This window comes from Ursus americanus, chromosome 13, assembly GCF_024610735.1.
Source record: "Ursus americanus isolate L20-20 chromosome 13, mUrsAme1.1.p, whole genome shotgun sequence".
In the NCBI taxonomy this organism is placed as follows: Eukaryota; Metazoa; Chordata; class Mammalia; order Carnivora; family Ursidae; genus Ursus; species Ursus americanus.
Window position 1 is genome coordinate 63574922 of NC_142139.1, and position 27457 is coordinate 63602378.

Genomic DNA, 27457 nt, shown 5'->3' on the forward strand with positions numbered 1-27457 from the left:
GAAGCAGGCTCCCAGCAGAGCAGGGAGCCCGATGTGGGGCTCAATCCCAGGAGTCTGGGATCACACCCTGAGTCGAAGGCAGACGCTTAATGACTGAGCCACCCTGGAGCCCCTATTTTTAACCTTAAAAAAAAAAAAACTGTAGTGATACATATATATAACATAAATTTATCATTTAAACTACTTTTAAGTGTACAGTGGCATTAAGTACATTCACATTGTTGTGCAACCATCACCACTACCCATCTCCAGAACTTTTTTATCTTCCCAAACAGAAATTCTGTACCCATTAAACACGAACTCCCCATTTCCCCTCCTCTCATCCCTGGCAACCACCATTCTACTTTGTGTCAATTTCATTATTCTAGGTATCTCATAGTGTTTTTTTGCGTGGTGTCTGGCTTATTTCAATGAGCACACCGTCTTCAAAGTTCATCTATGTGTGGTATGAGAATTATATTGCTCTTAAAGGTGTTTTTAACCTTTTTGACAATTCTACCTGTTTCAAAGCTCTTTCAACCAGTTGGATGGTTGGTAAAAGGGCAAGTCTTGCTGGCTTTCTGTATGGACTCATCTGTAAAATAGTTTCGAGTTTTATACTCTCATTTAAACATATCCAAGTAGGCATCACAAACCTATGGGATCCAGGCACACCAGTGGTAAAGCAGGGTGGAGGGGGGCAATGGCCAAACGGAGAACCTTGCCTCCCATGAAGGTGGCCACTGTAACCCAGTTCCAACCCATTATTCCTAATAGGTAATATAGACCAAGAATTGAACAGACAAGTCTCCTAATTCTCATGCATTGGCCAGTACTGTTGTGCCAAATGGAACATATTTGCAAGCCAGATCTGGCCCACAGGCCACCAGTTCACAGTCTCTGCTTGGGCTAATAAAGAGCTAATTTTAGTGCGGCTTCATGCAAGCATGCATGCATTCATTCACACAATAAATGTTTACTGGGTCTCTACTACAGACTAGGCTACACATACAAGATATGGTTTAAAAAACACATGATAGGAGAGCAAATAATGGCAGAAATGCTATAACAAAGGGAAGATAATTATGATTTAGAGTTATTGAGCACTTCCTAAGTGCCAGAGAGTTTTTAAGAACTTTACACGTATTAACGTATTAACTCATTTAAGCCTTGAAACAATCCTACGAAAAAGGCATAAAGTGTTTCCATTTTGATTATGAAAAGACAAGCCTTAAGCGGTCAAATCACTGGTCCATGGTCACACCGCTGGATTTGGATTCAGATTGGCTCAGGAGCCCAAGGTCTTGACTGGAAGGGGTTCAAAGGGCGGGGTCGTATAGGGTTAACCTGTGGATCTATGAAGACTTCCAGAAGAGGTTAACCTTTGCCTTGTCTTTAAGGATGATTTCGGCAAACAAGGCCAGGAGCTCAATCCAGGCCAAGGAAGTTGAGCCAGGGATCATACTTTAAGGTTGGCAGGAAATGAGTCTGAAGAGGTCGCTCTCAGGGTCTACCATGCCATCTAGTCAACTCTCTGTTTTCAAGTGCAATATCAGCTTATTCACGGCTTATTTTTCATTACTAGCTGTGAGAGCAGAATGGTGTAGAAGAAGAGTGGCATTTACACGTTCCAGGCAGCGAAGCACGCCTGACTGCTCCCGCCGGAGTCCCTCCGCCTCTCTCCTGCCCTCGACCACCTTCAGGGACTACAAGTCCCGTCATGCAACGAGGACGCGCCGGGAGCCCGGCGACCTGCCCCGCCCCGCCCCGGCTCCGCCCCCGCCCCGCCCCTCCCCTCCCGCCCGCAGCCCCCTCCCGCCCGGCCAGCCCCGAAGAGTTGCCCGGTGGCCGCGGCAGACGGAAGCCGAGGGAGAGCCTCGGCGGCAGCAGGATGGGAGACTCCAAAGTGAAAGTGGCCGTGCGGATCCGGCCCATGAACCGGAGAGGTGAGAGCCGAGCCTGCCCGGGGCCGCCACGGTGGAGGCGGCAGGTGCCTGGCGCGCCCTTCCTTCAGCCGCGGCCGCCGTGTGGGGTCCGGCCGGCCCCGCCCCTGCAGTCCGCGTCTAGGCGAGAGAGCGGCCGGTGCGCCCCTAAACCTCGTCCCCCGCGTCCGCCCGTCCTGCGCGGGGACGCCCCTCCCCTCGCCCGCACTGCGCCCCGGGCGCCACGGGCCCCATGTCCCGGTCCGCTGCCCCTTCCGCCGGCGCGCCCGCTCCGCCCCGCCCCGGCGCCCTTTCGCCCTCTCGCCTCTCCTGCCCTTGCGGGAGGGCGCTCTGGTCCCTTGCCCCGGGCTCGCTTCCTCCTTACCCCCACCCCTGCCCCTTGCTCGTGCCCCGCCGCGTCCCCCGCTTTCTCCTTGCCAGCTGTCAGAGTGGCCCCCGCCTCTCGGGTCCTCACCCCTCCAGCCTGGCCGGGACAGCCAGGGACCCCGAGGCCCCACGTCTCTGGCCCAGTCACCCCAACCCTGCACTTTTGTGCAGTGGCAGGAAAAAATGGGAGGGAATTTGGTTTACTCCTGAGAAAGCACTCAAGTGCAAAAATTCCTCGTCTGCGTTTTTCACTTTATGTATGTTTAGCCTGGACGGTCATAAAGAATTGTAAAGACTTTGATTGAAGTTGGGTAAAACAAGTGCCCTTCCACCCCCCGCTTTTTTTTTTTTTTGACTGTTGAGATAGTTTTGTTTTTGCTTGCAGTCATATTCGTCATCTCTCAACAATAAATAGTTTAAGTGCCAAGATTCTTGTGAAATTGTATCTTTCAGACATTCTCTCAATTCTGCAGGGAGGGTAGAGAAAGCAGATAAACCGAGTACATTTTAAATAATCTTTAGTCAGTCAAATGGAGTGAAGAGAACCCCCAACTCGAAGTACCAAGAGAAGGTGGGCTGGGCCTTGGCTTTAATGCTATGTAGCAGCGTGACTGGGCAAGTAACTTTAAATGAGATAATACATTTGAAAACACTTTCTGTACAAGGCTATGTTATTGTGATCACTGTTATAATCCCAGCAGATGACTTTTCAATTGATAATACTCTTAAGTAATCAAAATCTTGTATCGGAATTACTTCTAAGAGGTTCTTGCAACTTATTTGTTCATAACCAGTGTTAAGTCTATGTAGAAATTATGAGCTGTTTTCCGCTTTTCCTTTTCTTTGCTGTCTTTTGTGTAGATTGAGATACACAGATTAACCAGTTGGCAGTATGTTTTGTTGGGTTGTCCTTCTTTTGGAAGTTGGTTTATTTCTTCTCTTCGAGTCATCTCTTCAATTGGAGCTGGTGATTCCTCCTGTCCCTGCTAGGTCAGTTTAAGGTTGTCACGTGACACAGAAGCCTTCTCCCCCCCAACTTAAACTAGTGGGCGCTTTGGGTCTTTAGTCTTTTCTTTGACAAAGTTAAAGGATCTTAGATGAATTCAGAAACTTCTGTTCTTAAGTGCTCAGGCATCTTTATTCAAGTTTATTACCATCACAATGGTAAAAAAACAGAAAAAAACAAGAGACATAAAACAACTTATCTGGGATTTGATTCTGAAAGGATGATTTCAGCACATTCTTAAAATTGCCTTTTCACAAAAAACTTGGAAATGTCAATGCTAAAAAGATGCAGCTAACCAACCATCAGAAAAAACCTCTCTCAGATAATTAGAATCCTTCCCTCTCCCCCTCCCCCGATGAATTTATTGTTATAAATTGTCATTAGTTAGATTGTAATAATTGGCAGGATCAGAGTTTACAGGGACACATAGAATAATAATAATTTTAGCTGTGGAATAGATGTTAGCTGTTCCTTTGGTTGAACTCATTTCAAAATTAAGGTTTATACATGGATCTATTACTCTATTAGTAGAAGTGCCTTATTGTGGTCAACTGCTTCCCCCTCATTTAGTGCCATCTCTTACCTAGCCTTGTATTTCCTGAATGCATATGGACTTCTTTTTGCAGTGATTACCATGATAATTAAGGTTGTTGGTTCTATATCTATTTTGTCATGAGGTTGTCATTTACATAAATCTAGAAGTAATGGAATACATTGTAGTGGAATTCTAAAGCTAGTGATTTCTTTTCTTTTTTTTTTTTTTAAGATTTCATTTTTAAGTAATTTGCACACCACGCTTGGAGTTTGAACTTATAACTCCGAGATCAAGAGTTGCATGCTCAGCTGACTGAGCCAGCCAGGCTTCCCTAAAGCCAGTGATTTTGAAACTGCTATCTGGAATTTGTTTAAAAAGACTAAAACAGAAATATATTTTCTTTCCAGTAATTTTGAAAAGAATCATATTACTTTGACTAATCATTACTTCTGGGGAAATTAGTGTATTAAGTAAGTAGTAGTGTATAATTATGGCAAATAGTAAATGTTTAGTCATATATTTTTCTTTTGGCATATCAGTTCAGGATGCAACCTCAGAAATCGCTCTTCACAAATAAGAACGAGAAGAGAATGGGTTACCAGCATGATGAAGTTTTGCTGTATAGATTCTGATGTTTGGAATTATATTGGCGACTTTTTGAGGAAAACTGAAATTTGCAAGACGCTTCTAGTGTACCATTAAGTTCTTCATGTGATTCAGTATCTGTGCTAAGGTGTTAAGGTAGTTGGTTTATTATTTAACATTTATCATGGAAGTAAGAGTTTCAGTCTTTTTTGCTAAAAGTATATGTGGGTTTGGGAAACATAGTTATTTCAACATTAAGCATTATGTCCTAGTTCAATAATAGCAAGAATTTTGTCAGTAATATTTTTCTTGTTACATATTTTAACATTGCACTAACAAAACAAAACATGAAAGGGAAAACGTCTATAACATCCTTCCATTTTAACAATCCGTGCTTTCATTTTCCCATTTCCATTCTAGTTTGTGTTCACATGCATATGTTATTTTACCTACTTTAAATATTACAACTTTCGTTTTTGCTTTTCTTCATCTGAAATATGTACTTAAACAAGCTGAAGGAAAGCTGTAAACTTGTTTTGTTATGCGATCTTGAAGTTCTTGTTGCAGATATTGTTTGATGTTTCATGTTGTTTTTCAGACTTGGACAACTCACCAGGTAAGTCCAGTTGTGTTTTTCTATATACTGTAAGGAACATCCATTCATACATTATTAACCAGTTTGATTATTAAATGAACTGAAAGGTTTACAAGCATAATCGATGGTACTAGCTAGATCAGTGACACTCTCCTATTTAGGAATTTGATGTTTTATAACTTCAGATGGTTTAAAAAATATTTAGTATTTACTGAGTGCCTGCCAGGTGTCTAGCTTGTATTAGGTATTACAGGATCTTATTGCCTTTCTTCAGGGGACTTCCCATGTTTAAATATTTATAAGATCAAATACCAAAATAAATACATTAACATCAAAAGTGTTTGGAAAATACCTTTCCTATCTACCTAGCCTAAGGTATTGAAACCAAGAATTACATTAGATATTTAGCTGGAGAGAAAAATAGTGAAATGGGTTATTTCATTTGTTAGGGAACATGGATAATAAATACATTTCAACATGTATTTCTCAGGGGATTACTTTGCATTTTACAGTACTTGATGCAGTGAAAAGCGCAAAGACAGAAAGAAGAATGTACCATCTGACAGAAGTCAGTGCTTAAGTAAATCATGGTCTAGAATCTCGGGGGAATGATTGTTATGTAGATATTAACAATGATGAAAATCAGCATCATTTACCAAGAAAGACAGTTTTCTTTAGAAGTTAGCAGAAAAAGCAGAATGGAAAGCAGTATATGTAACTGTGCAGTTGATTCTTACTGTATAAAAATGTCAATAGGAGTGGGCAAGGGCTAGAAAGAAACATGGAAAAATGAGATTGCGTGTTCCTTTTGGGAGTCTCTTATGTCCTGAAAATTCTCTCTTAGTGTTGACTCTATTGTAGTGTTCAGCTTTTTAAAGTGTGCTTAATGGTTCATGCTCATGAGGAAATGGCTCTCCTGTGAAAAGATAAGATTAAAAGGTAAACAAACACCTATCGCAGATTGCCAGGTGAGTGATCGGGAAATATAGGAATTCAGAGCGAAAGATCCCTTGAAGCCTGGTGATCAGGGAAGCCTTCTCTGGGGAGGGAGAACCTTGGTTAGATGTGGAGGGAGGAAGCTTATGATCAGAATGGGTGCATGGTAGCAGGTGAGGGGAGAGCATTGGGTCTTTGGGGGAGGAAGTATGTATGGCCTGAGAGCAAAGGCACAGAGACAGGAATGAGCCAGGCAAGTTCAGGCGGCAGAGATGGGATAAGCCTGCCAGGAAGCAGGGTTCTGTGAGTCTGCCTAGAGAAGGATGAGATTAGAAAGTTAGGGTGGAATTGCAGGGAGCCCTGAGTGCTGGTTAGGCCTAAAAGTCTGCATTAGGGTGGCTGGTCCGATGCTTTGTTTAGCTCTGTAGAACTTCGTATGTATCTCAGACACAAGCATGAAGGAGGAAGATTGCCAGATCTTAGAGCAGTATCAAAATCCTGGGTAGACGCCTGATTCAGGGCATAGGTGGGTATCACTTAAAAGCAGGTGATGGAAATGACGCCATGTGAATAGGAAGAATCAGGAGGCTGGTCAAACTTAGGTAAGCAGTGGGGACTTAGAAGACAACATAAAACTGAGGAAGTGGGAAGCTGAGAGAATACCCCTGAAGTCTGTGAAGACACAGGCAATCCTTAGGAAATGAAGGGACTAGGTAGCAAGGAGATTCTGAAACAGGAAGGTGGTTTTGACCCTTAGGTCATTGGGGGTCTCAGAGAGATAACTGATCTTGGACTCAGAGTCAAGGATGGCTGTGGATGGAAATTTCTGACATACTTTCTAAAACAGAAGACCCTTGTTTTCTAGCATCTGCTTGATATGCTAGTAGAGAATGAGACACAAATCTATTACAACATTGTTTTGTTTCTGCTGTCCACTCAATGACTGGAATTGGGATTTATCCGTACAGCGCCAGATGCTTTTGGAGAAGAAAGTACACGTTTATATGATAAAATAAAATAAAAATTTGTTTGAGTTGGCTTTTACTTTTACCCCCTCACCTCCATAAAGCAATGACTAATGTCTAACTTTTCCAGTCCTTAAGGTCTGAAGATAGAGGAAACCACTGACAAAACTATTCATTAAGCTGATGAATGGAGATGTTTATTGAGTGGAAATGGATTATTATTGATCTCTTGGCTTGCTGATCAGGTTCCCCTTGTGTTCAACAGAGCACGTTTTTAAAAAAAAAAACTTGGCAAAGATAAGCAGTGTAATTTATGGGGAAGTGTGTGACACTAACTGATCTCTGGGACACAAATCCATGACTTAATTTGTCCTGGGCTTGAGCTTTCAGGTGCCATAGATATTTTTAAAAGATGGTATTAGCCCATTCGATATGTGTTGATTGAAGAAAAGAAGAGTAGCTACTTCTTTTTGAGAGCTTTCTGTTTATGAGCTACAGAGTTGAGTATTTTTTATGTTACTTTATTCAAATGAAATTTGGAAGGTAGTTTGTGGAATTATCATTTAACAGAATCTCAGAGAGGGGTAAGTAAACTTTCCCAGAATTACAACACCAGTATTTTAGAGCCTGAATTTCACCTACTGTGCCAGTAAAGCCTGTGCTTTTAGTGCTGTATTGGACACGATGATCTTTAAAGGGACCTTACATTCTTGAATTTACATAATGTTCAGAGATGTACAGGATACATGAGAAGCATAAGTCATGATCTTTGATCAAAGGAGCTCAGTGTCTTCTTGGTAATAAAAGATGCACAGGTGAGTCAATTACAAGAATATATGTACACAGTGATGCCAGTGCATTATGAATTAAAGAAATGGGAGTGAGACTTGAGAATGGTAAGGACTGTGCTAGAGACAATGGGCAGGGAGGGAGAGATGGCAGGTGGGATATAAAACACAAGTCGTTGGAATTAATCTGTGTGTTTTTACCCTGCTCATAAGCTAATAAGTTAGGTAGTTATAGGTTCATGGATGCTGGTAGAAGACATGGGACTTCTGGGTCAGAGGACTTACTCATGGCATGGCAAGCAGTGTGAGCAGCTCCCATTGCTTGCCAATCCCACAAGGGTGTAGAGAGTCCAGATAGCTGCTGTGCAGCGCAAGCAGTAGGTTTGTGTTGCATCTGAGGAACACTGGGCTTGGGGAATCCATTGTTTTATGTGGTTTGCAAGCCTGCTCTTTGTCCCAGAGGAAGACCTTGTCCCTCAAGGTTGCTGGCTGCAAACACAGTCCTGAGAGAGGGGCTCGGTAAAGAGCATCCGTGGCCTAGCATTCTAGGTATACCCAGCAAGGAAGTGTCAAAGCGGCATGGAAGCAACGAAATTTAGGAAGTACAGGAAGACTGCAAAGCTTCTGGTGTAGATGATTTAGATGACTAAGTGAATGAAGGTTGGGGTTATTAACTGACATTGGAAATATGGGAGAAGCAGGTTTTAGGCCGGAGGTGTAGGAAATGATGAGTTTTATTCTTAGACATTCGGCAGTATTTAGTCAGTCCTTATTATGTGCTGTATACTGCACCTACAACTATGAATAAGATATCGTGTATACCTGGAAGAAACTCAACAGACTTGTAGAGTTTTAGGTGTCTGAAGTGTAGTCAAGTGGGTAGATCCAGAATGCTGTTGTATATGAGTCTGAACCTAAGCGACTAGAGATGTGCGTAGAGTCACACATTTGGGAGTCATTACTGTGGGTAGAAGATAGAATACCAAATTAAGGTGTGTGTGAAGGAGGAAGTCACAGAGGCCAGGAAGACATAGGGAGAAGCAGATAAAAGTAATATGGAAGCCCAGGGGATGCCTGCGTGGCACAGTTGGTTAAGAAGCTGACTCTTGGTTTCGGCTCAGGTTGTGATCTCAGGGTTGTGAGATCAAGTTTCACATGGAGCCCCATGTTGGGCTCTGTGCTCCGTGCAGAGTCTGCTTGAAATTCTCTCTTTCTCCCTCCACCCCTCCTGCTTGTACTCTCTCTCTCAGATAAATAAATAAGTCTTAAGAAAAAAAAAGTAATATGGAAGCCCATAGAGAAACTGTGTCGAAGGATGAATAGTTGGTAGTCAGATATCACAGGAATGGCACGTAATAATTATGTTCAGTGGATTTGGCATCATGGCAGTCAATAGTAATTTTCAGAATAATTTTGACTGAATGAATGAACGAGTGTTGGTATGTTAATAGTGGGCTGAGAAATAAGGGGGCTGCCAGTATGGTGGCAGTGAATATACAAGTTTCTTTCAAGAAAATCCATTTAGAAGGGAAAGGTAAAGAGTGGTGTTTGGAGTCATACCTAGGAACAGACAATTTTTTATGAGATGTTTGAGCCTCTTTATAGACAGAAAGAGCCAATAGAGAGGGAAATTCTTGAAATATGGGAATAAGATAATTATGTAATGGCAAAGGCCTGGAGTGTGTAATATTCTTGATGAGGTGATTTTGAGGTGGTTATTTGAGAGTGAGAAGAGTTGGTTTGGCTGGGATCTTCAGAGTAGTGATTGTTTAGAAACGTAATTGAAGAACTCTAACCATATTTTATATCTATTGAGGGTAGTGAGATAATTCTAATTTTTTTGAGATATAATTCATCAAAAGTGTACAATTCAGTGATTTTAGTGTATTTACAGAGTTGTGCAACCATCACCATTATCCAGTTGAAGGACATTTTCAACATCCCAAAGAGAGACTCTGTCCCCACCAGCAGTCACTGTCCACCCTCCTCCCCCAGCACACACCTATCCCTCTTCCCTGCCCCTGGCAACCACTGCTCAACTTCTTGTCTCTATGGATTTCCCTATCTAGGCATTTCATATAAATGGAATCATGCGATATGTGGACTTCTGTATCTAACTTTTTTCACTTGGTATAATGTATTCAGGGTTTAGTCATGTTGTAGCATGAGTCAGTATTCATCCCTTTTTAAGGGACTAATATTGAAGATATTATATATCAATATATAATATTGAATATTGAATAATATGTGATATGGATATGCTGCATTTGTTTACTCATTCATTAGTTGATGGGCATTTGGCTTGTTTCCACTTTTTGGCTGTTATAAATAATAATGCTGTGAACATTTGTGTATAACTTTTTGTGTGGATGTATATTTTTATTTCTTCTGGGTGTATATACACATAGAAGTGGAATTTCTGGGTCATATAGTAACCCTAACTTTTGAGGAACTGCTAAATTGTTTTCCAAAGTGACTGCACCATTTTATGTTCTCATCAACAATGTGTGAAAGTTCCAGTTTCTCTGTGTCCTTGCCAACACTTGCTTTGTCTGTCTTTTTGATTATTGCCATCCCAGCATGTGTGAAGTAGTATCTCATAGTGGTTTTGATTTTCATTTATTTCTCCAGTGTCTAATGATGTTGAACATCTTTTCATGTGTTTATTGGCTGTTTGTAGATCTTTGGAGAGATTTCTATTAACTATCATTTTATTTTATTTTTTGTTTTTTTATTTTTATTTTAATTTTTTTCAGTTGGCTCCAGGCTCAGTGTGGAGCCCAGTGTGAGGCTTGAACTCATGACCCTGAGATCAAGATCTGAGCTGAAGGGCGCCTGGGTGGCTCAGTTGGTTAAGTGGCCAATTCTTGGTGTTCAGCTCAGGTCATGATCTCAGGGTCCTGGGATCCAGCCCCACACTGGGCTCCGTGCTCAGCTCAGCAGGGAGTCTGCTTGAGGATTCTCTTTCTCTTTCCTCTCCCTATGCCCCTCCCCATGCTCTCTGGCTCTCAAATAAATAAATAAATAAATAAATCTTAAAAAAAAAAAAAAAAGACCTGAGCTGGGATTAAAGTTGGACGCTCAACTGACTTAGCCACCCAGGCACCCCTCAAACTATCATTTTAAAATTTGGGTTGTCTTTCTATTATTGAACTGGTAGAATTATTTATATATTTTGAATACTAGTCCCTTATCAGAGAAATGATTTGCAAATATTTTCTTGATTTTTGTGCGTTGCCTTTTCATTCTGTTACTGGTATCTTTTAAAGCACAAAAGTTATGTTTTTGTTTTAAAGATTTTATTTTTAAGTAATCTGTACACCCAATGTGGGGTTCAAACTCACAACCCTAAGATCAGGAGTTGCATGCTCCACCAGCTGAGCCAGCCAGACACCCCTGCAGCACAGAAGTTTTTCATTTTGATATGGTCCAATTTATCTTTTGTTGCTTGTGTTTTTGATATCAGATATAAGGAATCATAACCTAACTCAAGGTTATGTGGATTTATGCCTGTATTTTCTTCTAAGAGTTTTATAGTTTTAGACTTTATATTTAGATCTTTGATCCATTTGGAGTTAATTTTTGAATGTGATGTGAGGTAGAGGTTAAATTTCTTTCTGTTGCATGTGGATATCCAATTGTCCCAGCACTATTTGTTGAAATGATTATACTTTCCCCATTGGATTGTCTTGGCACTCTTGTTGAAAATCAATTGACTGTTGAATTTAAGAGTAAGTTACAGTGAGCTTTTTAGGAATGTGACTAGTAGGTAAAGGGAGGTACATTTTTAGTTCTGAGTAGTATATTTGGTTTGAAAATTATTAGTAATTTTCTGGAGAATTAGAAAACAGGTTACTAAATGGGCAACTCAGACTTACTTTCTTCACACTGAGAATGATGCATTTCCTCAGATGGAATATGAGTTATGTAAAGGGAGTGTCCCAGACCCTGCCCATCTTTCACTATGATGTCATTGAGGAACGAGCACAGCTGATTTATGCATTGAAGGAAGACTTGTTTCAAATTATTGTTCACTTTTACAGGGTGACTAATTTGCTGGCTGAGTAAGCTGAACTGTCAGCTGTTAATATTTTAATATTCATCTTGAGGAACTTGACCTAGAAAAGGATCGTGTTTGGGAAATACTGTGGGATTTTTAATGTTAGTGGATTAAATTTCTTTCTTTTTTCTAAGGACTCATGGATACATCAAAGCGTTCATGGTTCGAAGTACGATAGAGCCTCATTAGTCATGATATAAACTTACAGTATTACTTAACTTTAAGATCACTCTGGTTTTTTATTGGTTTTCAGACATAGTACTAATTAAATCCCAGTCTCATTATTATAGGCTTCCCTAGGAATAAACTGTTCTCCATGTGTTACTTATTATAATAATGGTGAGCATTTAGTGCTATTTTTTTTTATTGTGGTAAGGTATATAGAACATAAAATTTACCATCTTAAACCATTTTTAAGTGTACAGTTTAGTGGAATTTAGTTGTTGTGGAACCATCACCACTCTCTACGTCTAGAACGTTTTTATCCTGTAAAACTGAAACTCTGTATCCATGAAACTCCCCCATTGCTTCTTAAGCCCAGCCCCTGGCATCTACCATCTTATTTTCTATCTCTGTGAATTTGACTACTCTAGGTATCTCATATAAGTGGAATTATATAGTATTTGTCCAGCTGTCTTACTTGGCATAATGTCAAGGCTCATCCATGTTTTGGCAGAATTTCATTCCTTTTTAAGATTGAAGAATATTCCATTGAATTATACCAAATTTTGTTCTTCCATTCATTCATCGGTGGGTACTTGGATTGTTTCCACCTTTTGGCTATTGTGAATACTGCTGTGAACATGGGTATACTTTAATGCTGATTTTGCAAAGGCAGCTCATAGCAGCTAGGTCCTTATCTTTTTAATCTAAGTATGTTCCGTACTAAGAGGAAGAAGCGGTTTTTCTTTTGGATTTTTGGTAGGTGTTTTTAAAAATTTTTTTTTAGTTTTTGGGATGTCTGGATGGCTCAGTTGGTTAAGCATCTGCCTTCGACTCAAGTCAGGGTCCTGGGGTCCTGGGATCAACTCCTGACGTGGGCTCCTTGTTTGGTGGGAAGCCTGCTGCTCCCTCTCTCTGCCTGCCGCTCCCCCTGCTTGTGTTCTCTCTCTGTCAAATAAATAACAAGCTTCAAAAAAAAAATTTTTTTTTAGTTTTTAAAATTCAGATTAAATTTAAGGCCTAAATTTGTTACTGTTATTTAATTACTGCTTGCTTTCTAAGCAGTATAGAGCAAGAAGTTTTAAATGGAGAAAGTGTCATATTTAGAATCTTGTTGCAATGTAATTTTTTTTTTTAAAGATTTTATTTTTAAGTAATCTCTGCACCCAGCATGAGGCTTGAACTCACAATCCCGAGATGAAGAGTTGCATGCTTTACTGACTGAGCCAGCCAGGCGTCCCTTTTACAATATAATTGAATTCAACAAACTAGAAACATTTGATGGTTCTCTAGCTGTAGCATTTATATTAAATGTTTTTCATATATCTGACCCTTAAACTCTCTTCAAATCTCACTGCTTTTATTTGCTTGGGTGTGTGTGTCCTAGATATACCACCCATATTCTAAACAGCCTTGTCTTAATATCTGTCCATCAGTCAACAGAATCAGAGTGGGAATTTTGTTTGATAAAAATGGAGCTACTGAAGTGAAGATTGTGTTCATATTTTAAAGGCCAGCTTTCATGGGTGTTAGATGTGGGGATATTTCTAAGTGTTGCGGCCTTTAGGACAAAATGAATTTAGGTTGAATATATTAGTTATTAGGTGATTCTGTGTATGGTATAGGATTTTCCCAGGATTGGTTCCTTTATCATGCCATTTAATGCTTCCAAATTATTATTTCTATCTAATGAAGTCATGAGACAGAAAAAGGAGGAACTGTGAAGAGGATAGAGAAAAAGCATACAAATACTGAAGGAAAATGTTTGGATCCCTTCTCAGTTCAAGATCATTTGAAATGAAGGCAGAGCACTTAGAAAATATTTGATTTACAGTTTTTCAGGCATGCATTCTAATGTGTACTTCTGCATACAGAACTATACATGCAGCTCCTTTGCTTAGACCATCATTCTTGTAAGACACTAATAACTAATTTTGTGGTGGGTGGTGAGATAGTAGATTCTGAGTCACACGGTACAATTTCCGGAGTGTTGATAATACATTTGTGTGTAATACAGATTTGACTGTAAGGGGCTCGTCAATACAATATGGTCAGAAACCATTAAGGAGTAGTATTAACAAAGTATGACGATCACAAACTTTCTTGAGCTCTGGGCCTATAGACTTTAGTACTAGTTGACCCACAGTGGAACATTTGTTGCTTGGGAATTAGTCTTGTACACCTAGGTAAAACATAGCTCAATAGTTTTCCTTTCAGTTTTCTTTGCCTGAAAAATGTGTTGGCTAAAAGACTGCTAAGGTTTTTGTACTTCTAGAATGTATCTTTGAGACCAACGGTAGAAAAACCAATATAAAAAAAGTTGTGGCAGGTACAGGGAGGGCAATTTTTGTTTTTGCTTTTTTTTGTATTTGTCTCACTTATGTAAGTTAAAATGAAAAAAAGAAATGACCTTTCCTGGCAGTGGAAATACTCATAAGTTATAATGAATATGACATTGACATTTGGCCAAGGTTCTTTGGAAATACAAAATAGCTGCAATGTAGTGCAACTCCTTTCCTTAGAGCTTATCTTTCGGTAATGGAGATAAGGCAAACAGTTACATACTTTGGGTCAGAAAAATGTAAGAATATAAAAATATGAGGGGTGCCTGGGTGGCTTAATCAGTTGAGCATCCTACTCTTGGTTTTGGCTCAGGTCATGATCTCAGGGTCATGAGATCAAGCCTTACGTGGGGCTCTGCACTCATAGTGGAGGCTACTTGAGATTCTCTTTCCCTCTCCCTCTACCCTTCCCCCTGCTCATACACACTCTCTTTCTGATACATAAATCTTTAAAAAAAAAGAATATAAAAATATGAGAACATGAACATGCCATGGCCTATACTTTAAAAAAATAGCTTTATTGAAAAAAAAAGAAAAAAGAAAAAATAGCTTTATTGAGATATAATTCAGATATCATACAATTCAGCCATTTCAGAAATGATTTTTATCATGCTCACATAATTGTGCAGTTATCAGCATAATCAATTTTAGTACATCTTCATACCCCGAAAGAAAATTATACCCATGTAACCGCATGGTGACCATAGTTAGTGATACTGTATTGCATATTTGAAGGTTGCTAAGAGAGTAGATGTTGAAAGTTCTCATAATGGAAAAAATTTTTTGTCATTATATATGGTAGCAGATGTTAATTAGCCTTATGTGGTGAGCATTTTGCAATATATACAAATAGGGAATCATGTTGTACACCCAAAACTCATAATGTTACATGTCAGTTATACCTCAATTAAAAATAAACAAAACACTATACCCATTTGCAGTCACTCCCCAGCCGTAGGCAGTAACTAGTCTATTTTCTGTATCTTTTTGCCTTTTCTGGGCATTTCAAGTGAGTAGAATCATGTAATTTGGTATTTTGTAACTGGCTTCTTTTTCTTCATACACGCTTCGTTGATGTTGTAGTATGTATCAATACTTTAATCCTTTTAATTGCCGAATACTGTTCCATTTTATGGATATACTAAATTTATCCATTCTTTAGTTGGTGGACATTTGGATTGTTCCACTTTTTGGCTGTTATGAATAGCCAACTACTAGCATTATGAACATTTATGCATAAGCTTTTGTATGGACCTAGGTTTTCATTTCTAATAATATAGTATAATATAATGTAATATAATATAATGTAATATAATATAATGTAATATAATATAATATAATATAATATAATATAATATAATATAATATAGTATCTCTTAGATAATATATATGTAGGAGTGGAATTGACAGGTCATATGCCAGCTGTTTAACCTTTTGAGGAACTGCCAGACTGTTTTCCAAAGTAACTGCACCATTTTACATTCCCATCAGTAGTGTATGAGGATCCCAAGTTCTCCATATCCTCCCCTACACTTGTTATTATCTGTCTTTTTGACTATAGTTATGCTAGTGGGTATGAAGTGGTATCTCAATGTATTTCTGGTTTACATTTTCCGATGTGTAATTATTTTGAGCATCTTTTCTTCTGCTTATTGGCCATTTTTGTATCTTTTTTTTGGAGAGATGTCTATTCGGATCCATTGCCCATTTAAAAATTGGATTGTCTTTTTATTATTAAGTTGTAAGAGTTCTTTATGTTTTTGATGTAAGTCCCCTATTAGATATATAATTTACAAATTTACAAGTTTGTTCGATTCTATGGGTTGTCTTTTTACTCTCTTGACAGCGTCCTTTGAAGTACAAAAGTTTTTCCTTTTTGATGCTGTCCAATTTATCTATTTTGTTGTTGTTATGCTTTTAGTGTCCAAGAAATCATTACCTAACCCGACATCATGTGAGTTTACCCTTATGTTTTCTTCTAAGAGTTTTATAGGTTTAGCTCTTACACATTTATGTCTGTGATCTTTTGGAATTAATTTTTGTGTATGGTGTTCATTCTCTTTGCATGTGGATATCCAGTTGTCCCACCACCATTTTCTGAAAAGACTGTAATTTTCCCACTGGATTGTCTTGTCAAAATCGTTGGCCATAAATGTGACAGCATATTTCAGGACCGTCTGTTCCATTGATCTATATGTCTGTCCTTCTGTCCTTATAGTAGTATAGCACCGTCTTGATTATGTAGCTTTGTAGTTAAGTTTGACATTGGCGAATATGGTCTTCCTACTTTGTTCTTTTTCAAGAATATTTGGCTATTCTGGGTCTCATGCGTTTCTATGTAGATTTAAGATCAGCTTGGTTTAAAAAAAAAAAGCTATCCTGGGATTTTGATAGGGATTACCTTAAATCTTGTAGACCAATGTGGGGTTTATTGGCATCTTAATAGTATTAAGTCTTTCAATTCGTGAGCATAAAATAACTTTCCATTTGTTTAAGTCTTGAATTTCTTTCAGCCGTGTTTTGGAATTTTCATTGTACAAGTCTTAGTTCTTTTAAATTTATTCCTAAGTAGTTAAGTCTTTTTGATGCTATTATAAATTGTTTCCTTAACTCCTTTCTGGGTTTTTTATTGCTGGTATATAGAAGCACAGCTGATTTGTATATGTTGATCTATGTTGATCTTGTATCTACAAATTTGCAAGACTTGTTTATTCTAATGGTTTTTAAATGGATTCCTTAGGATTTTCTATGTACAAGATGATATCATTGCAAATAGAGGTAGTTTTACTTCTTTCTTTTCAATCTGGATCCCTTTTATTTGTTTATCTTGCCTAACTGCCCTGACCAGAACTTCTAGAACAATGTTGAATAGAAATTGTAGTCATAGAACTTCCTTGTCTTATTCCTGATGTTTGAGGGTAAGCCTTAAGCATGACGTTAGCTGCAGGTTTTTGTAGATGTCCTTTATTAGATTGCAAAGTTCCCTTCTATTCCTAGTTTGTCGAGTGTTTTTATCATGAAAGAGTGTTATACTTTTATCAAATAATTTTTCTGAAATCAATTACTTTAAAAATGACCATTTTCTCTGTTTTTTTCTTTTCTTTCTCTCTTTTTTATCCACAGAAATTGACTTGCATACCAAATGTGTGGTGGATGTAGATGCAAACAAGGTTATACTTAGTCCTGTAAATACTAATCTTTCCAAAGGAGATGCCCGGTAAGTTAAGAAACTGTTATATTCAATGGATTTTTAAATGACTGAAAGCAACAATGGCTGCTGAGCTGAGTTCAGCTTAGCAAATAACAAATGCTTCATTGCTGTGTAGAGACACAGAGCTGTCGAGTCAGAGGGAAGGTCTATAATATGGAATGACTAAATGCCAGAACAAGTGTTGTAGATACCAATTATATCAGAAGCTCAGAGAAGAGAGCTTTAGGTCAGAAGGTGGAGTAACTGAGGAAGGCTTCTTGAAGGAGATGGTACCGGCTAGAGGAGTAGTAAGATGTAAATGGGAAGAAGTGGGGTAGAAGAGAAGACCTTCAGGTTGTTCCTCAGCTTTGGTTGCTTTTACTTCTGCCACTTTGAATCCTGTCACTTAGAGTCCATTTCGGGTGCTACTTCTTCTTCAAGGCATTCCCACATCCTTCAGTGATTCCCTTCCTCTAAATCCCTGTAAGCCGTAATCTGTATTATCTAACCGAATTATTATACATTGTTTTGGATTGCTACCTGTAGCTCTATGGTGGATTTTAAGGTCTTGGAGGGAAGAGACTCTCAGCGGTTGAAGATGAATCACTTCTGGATTTGGATTATAGTATGAACAAAAGGGAGGGCCAGAAAGTGTAAAGAAAGCAAATTTGGGGAAGAAGCAAGAGATTCATTTGGTTTTCTCAGCAAGTGCAGGGAAGTTAATTTAATCAAATAAGCTAGGGTCAGATTACAGAAGACCTTGAAAGCCAATAAGGAAATTTGACCTATATTTTTATGGGTAAGATGTCATCTTTGACAGTTTTTTAATATTGTGGTTAAGGGGGTGGATTAGGAAAAGTTGTCAGTTGGCCGCATAGAGAATGGTTGCAAGTGGGGAAGACTGACTTTTCATAGAGATCAGCTTGATTTCGGAGATGTTTTTCTACTGACCCTGGAAGTGAATAGCACAAATTAGAGAGACTGTCTTCCATGGTGCTTTGCATGAAGTAGATACTTAAACTTGTAGAGACAATGTTGTGTATGGAAATACATACAGAAGGCACTCCATAAATATTCTTTCAGGTTGAGTCATTGAGTTGAAAGGGCATTGGACTTGGAGTCAGAAAATCTTAAACCCCTACTTAACTATGTTGTTTTTAACTAGTTGCTTCTAAACTAGTAGCTGTTATTTTTAACTTTTTTTGAGTCTTATCTGTATGGTGTATTCCTTACCAATCTCATAGAAGTGTTTTCTGAAGATCAAATTAGTGATTGTTAAAGTGCTTTTGTAAAGTGTTCTGTAATTGTTCAGGCTTATTGTCTTTGATGTATTACTAGGATATGGGTACTATTAGATATGATTTTATTAGGGTGTAAAGGGTATAGATGTGTCAAAAATGATGCTAGGATTTTGAGCTTGCTAATTGATCTGTTCTGAGTATTAACTGAAATCATTAATAACGGAGGCTGTTTATTGCTCTTAGAATTTTCATTCTGGAGATTGTTGCTTTATTTGGAAATGTGGTTACCTTTGAACAAACTTGGGGGCAATATCCTATGGTAGAAAGAGTGTAGGCTTTATCTGTAGGCTGACTTGGATTCAAATTCTGGCTTTGCCACTTGGTAGCCTGGTTGCCCACCTGTGTTCCTTATTTATAAAGTGTTTTAATATTCTATTGCTGCATAACCTATTATCTTTAAAAGCTTAGAGGCTTAAGGCAACAGTAATCATTTATTATCTCATGATTTCTGTGGGTCAGGAATTCAGACAGGGCACAGCAGGGATGATGGCATGTCTCTGCCCCATGCTCTCTGGGTCATAGCTGGAAGACTTGAAGGCTGGGGATTGGAATCAGCTGGAGAAGGCTCAGTCACCCAGATCTGGTGGTTGATACTGCCTGCTGGCTGGAGATGTAGCTGGGGCAGAGGCAGAATACCTGCTTACAATCTGGTGGCAGATTCCCAGGGCAAGTGTCCTGAGAGAGTGAGAAAGCCGGGTGGAAGTAGCATTGCCTCTTATGTCCTAACCTTGGGAGTCACACAGTATCTTCTGTCACATTTTCTTACTCAAGGCTGATCTAAAGCTCTAAACAATTTCCAGAAGAGAAAATATAGACTCATCTTTTAATGGAGGAACATCAGTGTCACATAAGAAAAGCCTTTGGGATGGGATGTGTATTATTGCAGCTGCCTTTGGAAGACACAATCTGCCACAAGTGTGTAATAGTATCTACCTGATAAAGTTGTTGTGAGAATAAAACGACAACATAAAAGCTGAAAAAATATGTTTTCTTTCCTTTTGAGGTCTTTAAATCTCAGGGGTTTGTGAAAGAATTACATAGCTCTTCTTAGTTCCATAGAATGTCTTAGACGGCTCTTTTTTCCATAAGCTGCAGATACAAATTGAGTATCACTCAGTGCTATAGAGGATTGTTTGATAAAAAACTTTTAAAAATGACAACTTCCAATAAGGTTGGTATGTCATGGTTTTTAATGAAGTAAAGTTAAGCATAGATTTTTAAAAAACAGCTTTTATAGAGTGAAGTGTATGTAGCTTGATGAATTTTCATAAGTTGAATGTAACTCCTGTAAGTGGCACCAGGTAAAAACTGAGAACATTGCTGGGGCACCTGGCTGGCTCATTCGGAAGAGCGTGTGACTCTTGATCTCCTGGTCGTGAGTTCAAGCCCATGTTGGGTGTAGAGGTTACTAAAATATATAAATAAAAAAAAAAAGAACATTGTTGGTGTAATAAAAGATTGCCTTTTGAGAATGCTTTTTCTTTTATTATTCTATCAAGGTGAAAAGAGAAAATAGAAATTTTGGAATGTAGCAGTCTAGCAGTGCATGTTGACTCTACATCAGAAACCAGGGATGTACTGTACAGTGACTAACATGATATAATAAAAAAACATTAAAATTAAAAAAAATAAATGAAAAATTGGAAGAAAATGTAAATTAAAAGCTGTTTTATGTGATATGAGGTTAATTACAGTCTAGTTTGTAGAATGACTAATCCATAAAATAAGTTATGGTTTTATAGGAGCTATATTTGTAACTAGAGAGTTAGGAATTTGAAGTTAACATGTAAGTGATTTGAGTCAGTTTAAATAAGTAGTCAGAAAGGTTCAAATTAATGTTTTTTCTTTTAAAGCCTTTCTTTTAAATCCTTGCTTTTAGAATAGTATCCAATTCTGTTAATCTAAAACCATGACTAATTTTATATGTATACTTAACAACTCAAGTTAATATACTTTGAAAGTGAACATATATACATTTTAAAATAATGATTTATATATTTTTCTGATTAATTTTGTATTTCTGACAGTTTCACAATTTGATGTTTGTGCTTATTAAAACTAATAGAAAGCATGGTTAAATGAATGGGTAAACAATTTCTAGTTTAACAGCTTAACCATGGGAATTTGGGAAACATTTCTTGCTGTGCTATATTTGGAGTTTCAAAACTTTTCTGAAAAATAAGATGCTTAAAATTCAGAAAGTTGATAGCACGAGGCTAAGAGATTAAGAAGGCTGACTTTGGAGCCAGAAATCCTGGATTGAATATCACCTTCACCACTTACCATGTGTGCTATGGAGCAGGTTAGTTAATTGTCCTCTGCCTCAGTTTATTCATTGGTAAAGTGGAGATTATAATAGTACCTTTCTGTAGGTTGTTATGACAATTAAAACAAGTTAAAATACAATAAAATTTATGTAAGTGTTAGCTATTATTTTAAATATTACTGTTACTGTTATGGGCTACATTTATGATACGTTTGTTGAGCTATAATATAACTTCATAAAGGAAGTAAAATTTTTTAAACCAAAATGTATTCAGTTCAATACTAGAGTATACATGCTTATTAAGAAATTATCTAGTTCTAGGGGTGCCTGGGTGGCTCAATCGGTTGGGTGTCTAACTCTTGATTTCTTCGGCTGTGGTGATGGTCTCAGGTCGTGAGATCGAGCGCTGTGTTTGGCTCTGCGCTGAGTACAGAGCCTGCTTAAGATTCTCTCCCTCTCCCTCTGCCCCTCCCCTTCAGCATGCCCCCACTGACACATGCATTCTCTCAAAAAAAGTTTTTTTTCTTTAAATTAAAAAAAAAAAGAAATTAGTTCTGTAAAAATTTTGGCTTTGCAATGTCAGAAACTTAATTTTATCCCTTTTTCCCCAAGTTGATGGGGGCTCTTAGGGAGTAACATGCCATATGTTAGAGAGCTGTGACCCCTAATTTGATGTTTACAGTGAATAAAATATCAACTAACTTGGGAAACCAGGTCAAAACATTGGTTTAGCATAGGGTAAGAACGAAGGGATATTTTATCAAATATGGAAAAGATTAAGGGCGAAGTCTTTCTATTTTAAAACACTCTAGTCAAACGCTAGAGACTAGAGACTGATACGCTCGCATCCACCAGATCTGTCTTTTTCTTACGTGTGGAGTACCGGATACACACTCCTAGATTTGCTCTATGTATTTTCTCCTGCGGCACCACACCGCTTAGACTACTAGCACAATTACATGTCTTTTTGGAATTACTTTTTTGCCCCGCATCAGTGTAGTTTTCCAGATTGGTCCTTGGGATTTTTCAGATCTTCATCAGCAACATGTTTACAACATGTTTACAAATCATCTTTTAGGGCTAAGAAGTGACCAGTTCATTATATATTTTTAGTAGATTTTTACAAGTATAATTCTCAACATTTGAATCTTTGCATTTAGGAGCACTTTAAGTCCCTTCTGTAACTAGTTCTAAATAATACCATGGTGTAGAGCAGTCCCCTTTTACTTTTTAAAGTTTATTTATGTAAGTAATCTCTACACCCATCGTGGAGGTTGAACTCACAACCCCAAGATCAGGAGTCATATACTCTTCCGACTGATCCAGCCGGGCACCCCTAGGACAGTCCCTTTTTAAATAGCTAAATCAATCTTTAAGCCTTATTTTGTTTGAATTAAAATGAAACTTAAAACTTAAACTCTTAAAACTTGTTAAAATTTTATCCTGTAATAAATGTTAATGCTAGTTAGCCTGTCACCATGATAAGGCAAAATAGTTTCTTAGACTAAAGTTTATCTTCTGCCTTTTGCCTTCTTCCCTCCCTCCTCTGCCCACCAAACAGGCCTTTCCTGCTAACTCTGTCTCAAGTTAATTGAAATACTAACATTGGTGGGTTTTTTTGGAAGTACTAATATTGTTTTAAGAGGGAGTAAGGTGTGATTTCCCATGGAGAGTGGCAGCTGCAACTTTATGAAACAGTTGTGTTATAAAAGTTATATATAGGTGAATTTGGAATGGGATTGCATTTTCCCATAGGAACTGACAGTTATTTCTAGTAAAAATGGTGTTCTATTAAAAAAATGACTAGTTTGGCCCACGACTCATAGAGTTACACATTTTATATTTTGGTATGCCCCAGTGGTGCTTCATTGCTACTTCCCATTTTGTCATATGTGATTTTATTTAATTAATTAATTTATAACAGATTTATTTTTTTTTAGCGAGAGCAAAGTGAGAGCGAGAGAGGGAGCCAGCGAGCGGGGGGGGGGGGCAGAGGGAAAGGGAGAGAATCGCAAGCAGACTCCATGCTGAGCTGGGAGCCCATTGGTTCCGGGGCTCAATCTCAGGACCCTGAGGCCATGGCCTGAGCTGAAACCAAGAGTCGGATGCTTAACTGACTGAGCCACCTAGGTGCTCCTGTCACATGTAATTTTAAAAAGATATGTACTCAAGAGTTGAGATTGAATAAAATACATAATTTTTCCTCCTTATTGAGGACATCCTGAAGTAAGAAAAGACTTTTTTTTTTTTTTGGCTCTGGGTGTGTGGCAATGAAGAATGTAATGACTACCAGTAACAAGTAGACTTTAGTGTCACTGTGCCAAAAGTGCCAGTTCTTTTACCCGCCATTGTTTTTGCACCATGAGGGCTAGTATCAGCATAGTGAAAAAGGCAAATATTGGTATTGTTCTGAAAATAGTTCTTACCTCAGGAACCGTGTCGTCTTACCACACGACAATTTAAGAATCAAATTTAGGCATTAATTCACAAGCTGTAAGAACTGGATGGATGTCTTTGGTTTATTTATTTTTAAACTACTTTATTGAAATGTAATAAATATGCTATATAATTCACCCCTTTAGAGTGAACAATTCAGTGGTTTTTATTGTATTTAGAATTGTACAACCAGCATCATGATCCAATTTTATGACATTTTAACCATTCTATTACTCAGCTTTCTGTCTCTATAGATTTGAGATTTGCCAATTTTGGACATTTCATATAAATGAAATAATACAATACATGGTCTTCTGTGATTGGCTTCTTTTACTTAGCATAATGTGTTTGAGCTTTATCCAAGTAGCATTTATCAGTACTTCACTCCTTTTATAGTGGAATAATACTTTGTTATATTCTGTTCAGTTTATCCATTCATCAGTTGATGGATATTTAGTTTTTTTCCACTTTTTGGCTATTATGAGTAATGCCTCTGTAAACATTTGTGTACAAGTTTTTGTGTGGACATATGTTTTCATTTCTCTTAGGTAGATATCTCGAAGTGGAATTGCTGGGTCATATAGTAACTCCATGCCTAACATTTTGAGGAGCTGCCAGACTTTCCCAAAGAGTCTGCATCATTTTACATTCCCACCAGCGGTGTGTGAGGATTCCAATTTCTTAAGCTTTGAAAGAACTCTCATTTACTGAAAAGGAAAATGGTGGTGACTCTGGCTAATTGGAGAGTGCATACCCTGCCCGAAGGCATTCAAATTATAGTTAAAAAGCAAAACAAAACATTGTGCTGTCCAAACAAAACAGGTCTTGGCCAGATTCAGCCCTTGGCTGCTGATTTGGAACCCCAGATTCTAGTATACTTTTCTATTGAGCCATACTTCTTGACAGGTTTTTAAAAATTGAGCAGATTTTAAAAAGTAACAGTATGCAAGGAGGTTTAAAGAATAACACACTTTTATGTATTAACCTAAACACTTTTATGTTAACTGATCAGGTTAACAAACCTTTACCGATACAATTTAAGCCTTCTGTGAACTTCCAGCTTTAATCCCTTCCCTCTCCACCACAGTTAACAACTTTCCTGAAGTTGGTTTTTTATCTTTTCCTTGTATTTCTTTATATTTTCTATACATATATGTACATATATATTTATATTTATATATTTGTAAATTGTTTGCACACCATTATGTGTATGCAAATAACTTTTTCTAGTAAAAGGTCAGATTCGTGACTCAAACATTGACTACTTATATAGTATAATGCCTGATACTTTATTTATTTATTTATTTATATTTATTTATTTAAAGCATGGGGACAGGACCCATGGACAGGAAAAGCTGCCTGATGCCTGATTTTTAAAAGCAAAAGAAAAAAATGTTAATAGGAGCTAAAAAAAAATCCTAAGTTCATCTTGGGGAGGAAAGCTAAATGTTGGTATTTTATCAAATACCCTATTCCTCCTTTTTTTCTTCTGAAAAAACCAAACCAAGGCAAAAGCTTGTCCCTCCTCATCTGTTGTTTGTAGTGACTTCCAAGCAAGAGTAGCAGTGAAATTATTTTGGTGTACCTCCAACTCTCTGAGGAGTGTACGGATCAGTGAGCTGTGTGTATTCAGAGGTGCTGCTTTAAATACCGAACTGAAACCTAAAAGGGAAGGAAATTCTCAGGAAAAATTGCATTGTTCAGTCCCTAGATCCGCTAATCCACTTTCCTCTTTAGTCCTGCGTGTATGTGTGTAACAGTATAAGAGTTAATACATTAACTGGGGAGTTTCTCTTACCATTCTTTTTTACCCTGCCCCACCAACTGTAAGATTTGAAGGTGAGAATTGTCTGAAGTAGAAAACATTTGAGAGTTAGACTTCAAGACCTTAATGAATCTGAACACGGATTTCTTTGGTATTTTGTGAGATGGCCTCTTCTTTAGTACATGTAGGAAATTCTCTTCAACATGGATGGAATTAGCCATAAATGGCACAGATATGCAGAGTTTTTCTGTTTTATAGTAAAGCAGTGGTGCTTCCCTGTTTTTCCCATTTGGTCCTGTTTAACCTAAAGTTTAATTGATACGTGTGAAGATGATAATTGCCAGTCTAGTGAGAATAATATCTGAGATGTTGCTCTCAACCAGTACTGGTCAGTAAGGTCATTAGAATTCTTTTTATTCCTTATTATTTTATACTAGACATCAGTTTAGTCAAGTCATTATTACTTAACATGAGCAAAGCACACTCAGTCCTTCTTTGGAGGTTTGTAGGACTCTGATCCTGGTAGAAGAATGAATATATGCATATATATTCAAATATATGCAGAGTTTAGTGAGGCTGACACATGCACATACATTTCTCTTGCAAATGTACTGAGTAATGCTGCCTAGGGGAGGGCCTAATGCAGATAATTGCTTTGAAATATCAGAAGTCATTTTCAGAGTAATTCCTTGTTAGTGAAAGGCATCATTAGGTCATATTAGATAATGACTTTTAAAATTTCTCTAATGCTATATGGATACTAATTTAAGTAAAGATTTTAATTGAAGGAAGTCATGCAAAATGTAATTATGGTATGTACAATAGACCTGTTTGTTCTCTCTGCTGTGAAATGACTTGAGTGAGGCTAATAATTCTGCCCAAATAGAATTTACTCCTCTGGAGAACAGTATGTGGTATGTTTTAATTTCATAAAGAGGCTCTTCCTTGGGGAGCCTGTCCACCCTGATTATGTCAGAGTAAATTGGGGAGAGCATTGTTTGGTGTACTCAGAAATTTTAGATGATTTTTCCCCCTTTTTAAAAAAATACTGTGATTATTGACTGTATAAATCATCTACTACTTTTGAATATAGTTGTGAAGAGGAATCACGGAGAGTCTTAAAAGCTAAAAAGATAATGAAAGATTGTATTCATATCTTTGCACAGTTTATAGTAGTAAATAACCAAATAATAAATGTAGGTTTTTCCAAGTTTTCCAGCAAAGGCTAGTAGATTGCCAAAATGAACTGTATGATAGTTTGTTAGTAAACCTGTCTGAACGAAAATTAGATTATCCTAGTAGAATTGGTAATATTTTAGCATTGTCATTGGCTATATAAATATTATCTCATTCTTTTATTGGTACGGCAATATGAAGAAATAAACTTTTTTAAAATACAAGAATAGAGAGTGTCTGTCACTGAGCCTGAAATACTACTCGTTTACTAACATTTGATATAATGAAGACTCAGAGTTATTGCATATGATTAGTTATTAGATTAAGTTATGGTTAATAGGAGGGGTGCCTGGGTAGCTCGGTTGGTTAAGTGTCTGCCTTCTGCTCAGGTCATGATCCCAGGGTCCTGGGATTGATCCCTGTGTTGGGCTCCCTGCTCAGTCTGCTTCTCCCTCTCCCTCTTCATGCCCTCCCCTCGTGCTCATGCTCTCCCTCTCTCTCCCTTTCTCCCTCTCTCTCTCTCACCCTCTCACCCTTTCACCTCTCTCTCAGAAATAAATAAATAAAATCTTTTTAAAAGAAGTTATGGTTAATAGGAATTAAATGTTTTGAATTTACCCAGAATTCTGGATTCAGAATTAAATTATGAGATAATATATGGTATATTAGATATCTAATTTCAAATAAAGTTTAGGTAAAACTATCAAGTCCCACTATTGAGGTATTGAAAATTGTCTTTCTTTTTGTTTGGTAATGCTTTTTTTTTTTTTTTTAAGGGTTCTTTGTCTCAATCTCTAGTGTAGAAGTTGTTGCTAATATAAACTAGAGATTGTGTAAGAATCTGGACTTGTTTTTTAAAGATGGAGGTGGCAGTGCTCCCTGAGGAAGTGTCACATGAGAAACCAATCTAACCCAAAAATTTGCTGTATCACAGTACCTTAGGAATCTTTATGATCCTTTCAACAGTTGAACATCAGCTCTTTGCCAAGTATCAGGCTAAGAGTTAGGATAATCTTTATTAATCCTTAGTTCCATTAAATTGTGGTCAAATTATTTTTAGC

At 37.8% G+C, this 27457-nt stretch overlaps 1 protein-coding gene across 1 annotated transcript in view; it reads left to right on the forward strand.

Annotated features, from left to right (window-relative positions):
* Positions 1–1771: 1771 nt before the first annotated feature.
* KIF13B (kinesin family member 13B) overlaps positions 1772–27457 on the forward strand; it is a 193543-nt gene continuing 167857 nt past the window's right edge. Inside the window, exons 1-2 of the mRNA XM_045774018.2 lie at positions 1772–1925; positions 17386–17479. Of these exons, the coding sequence (XP_045629974.2) occupies positions 1871–1925; positions 17386–17479 (149 nt within the window). The 5' untranslated portion in view covers positions 1772–1870. The remainder of the gene's footprint in view (positions 1926–17385; positions 17480–27457) is intronic.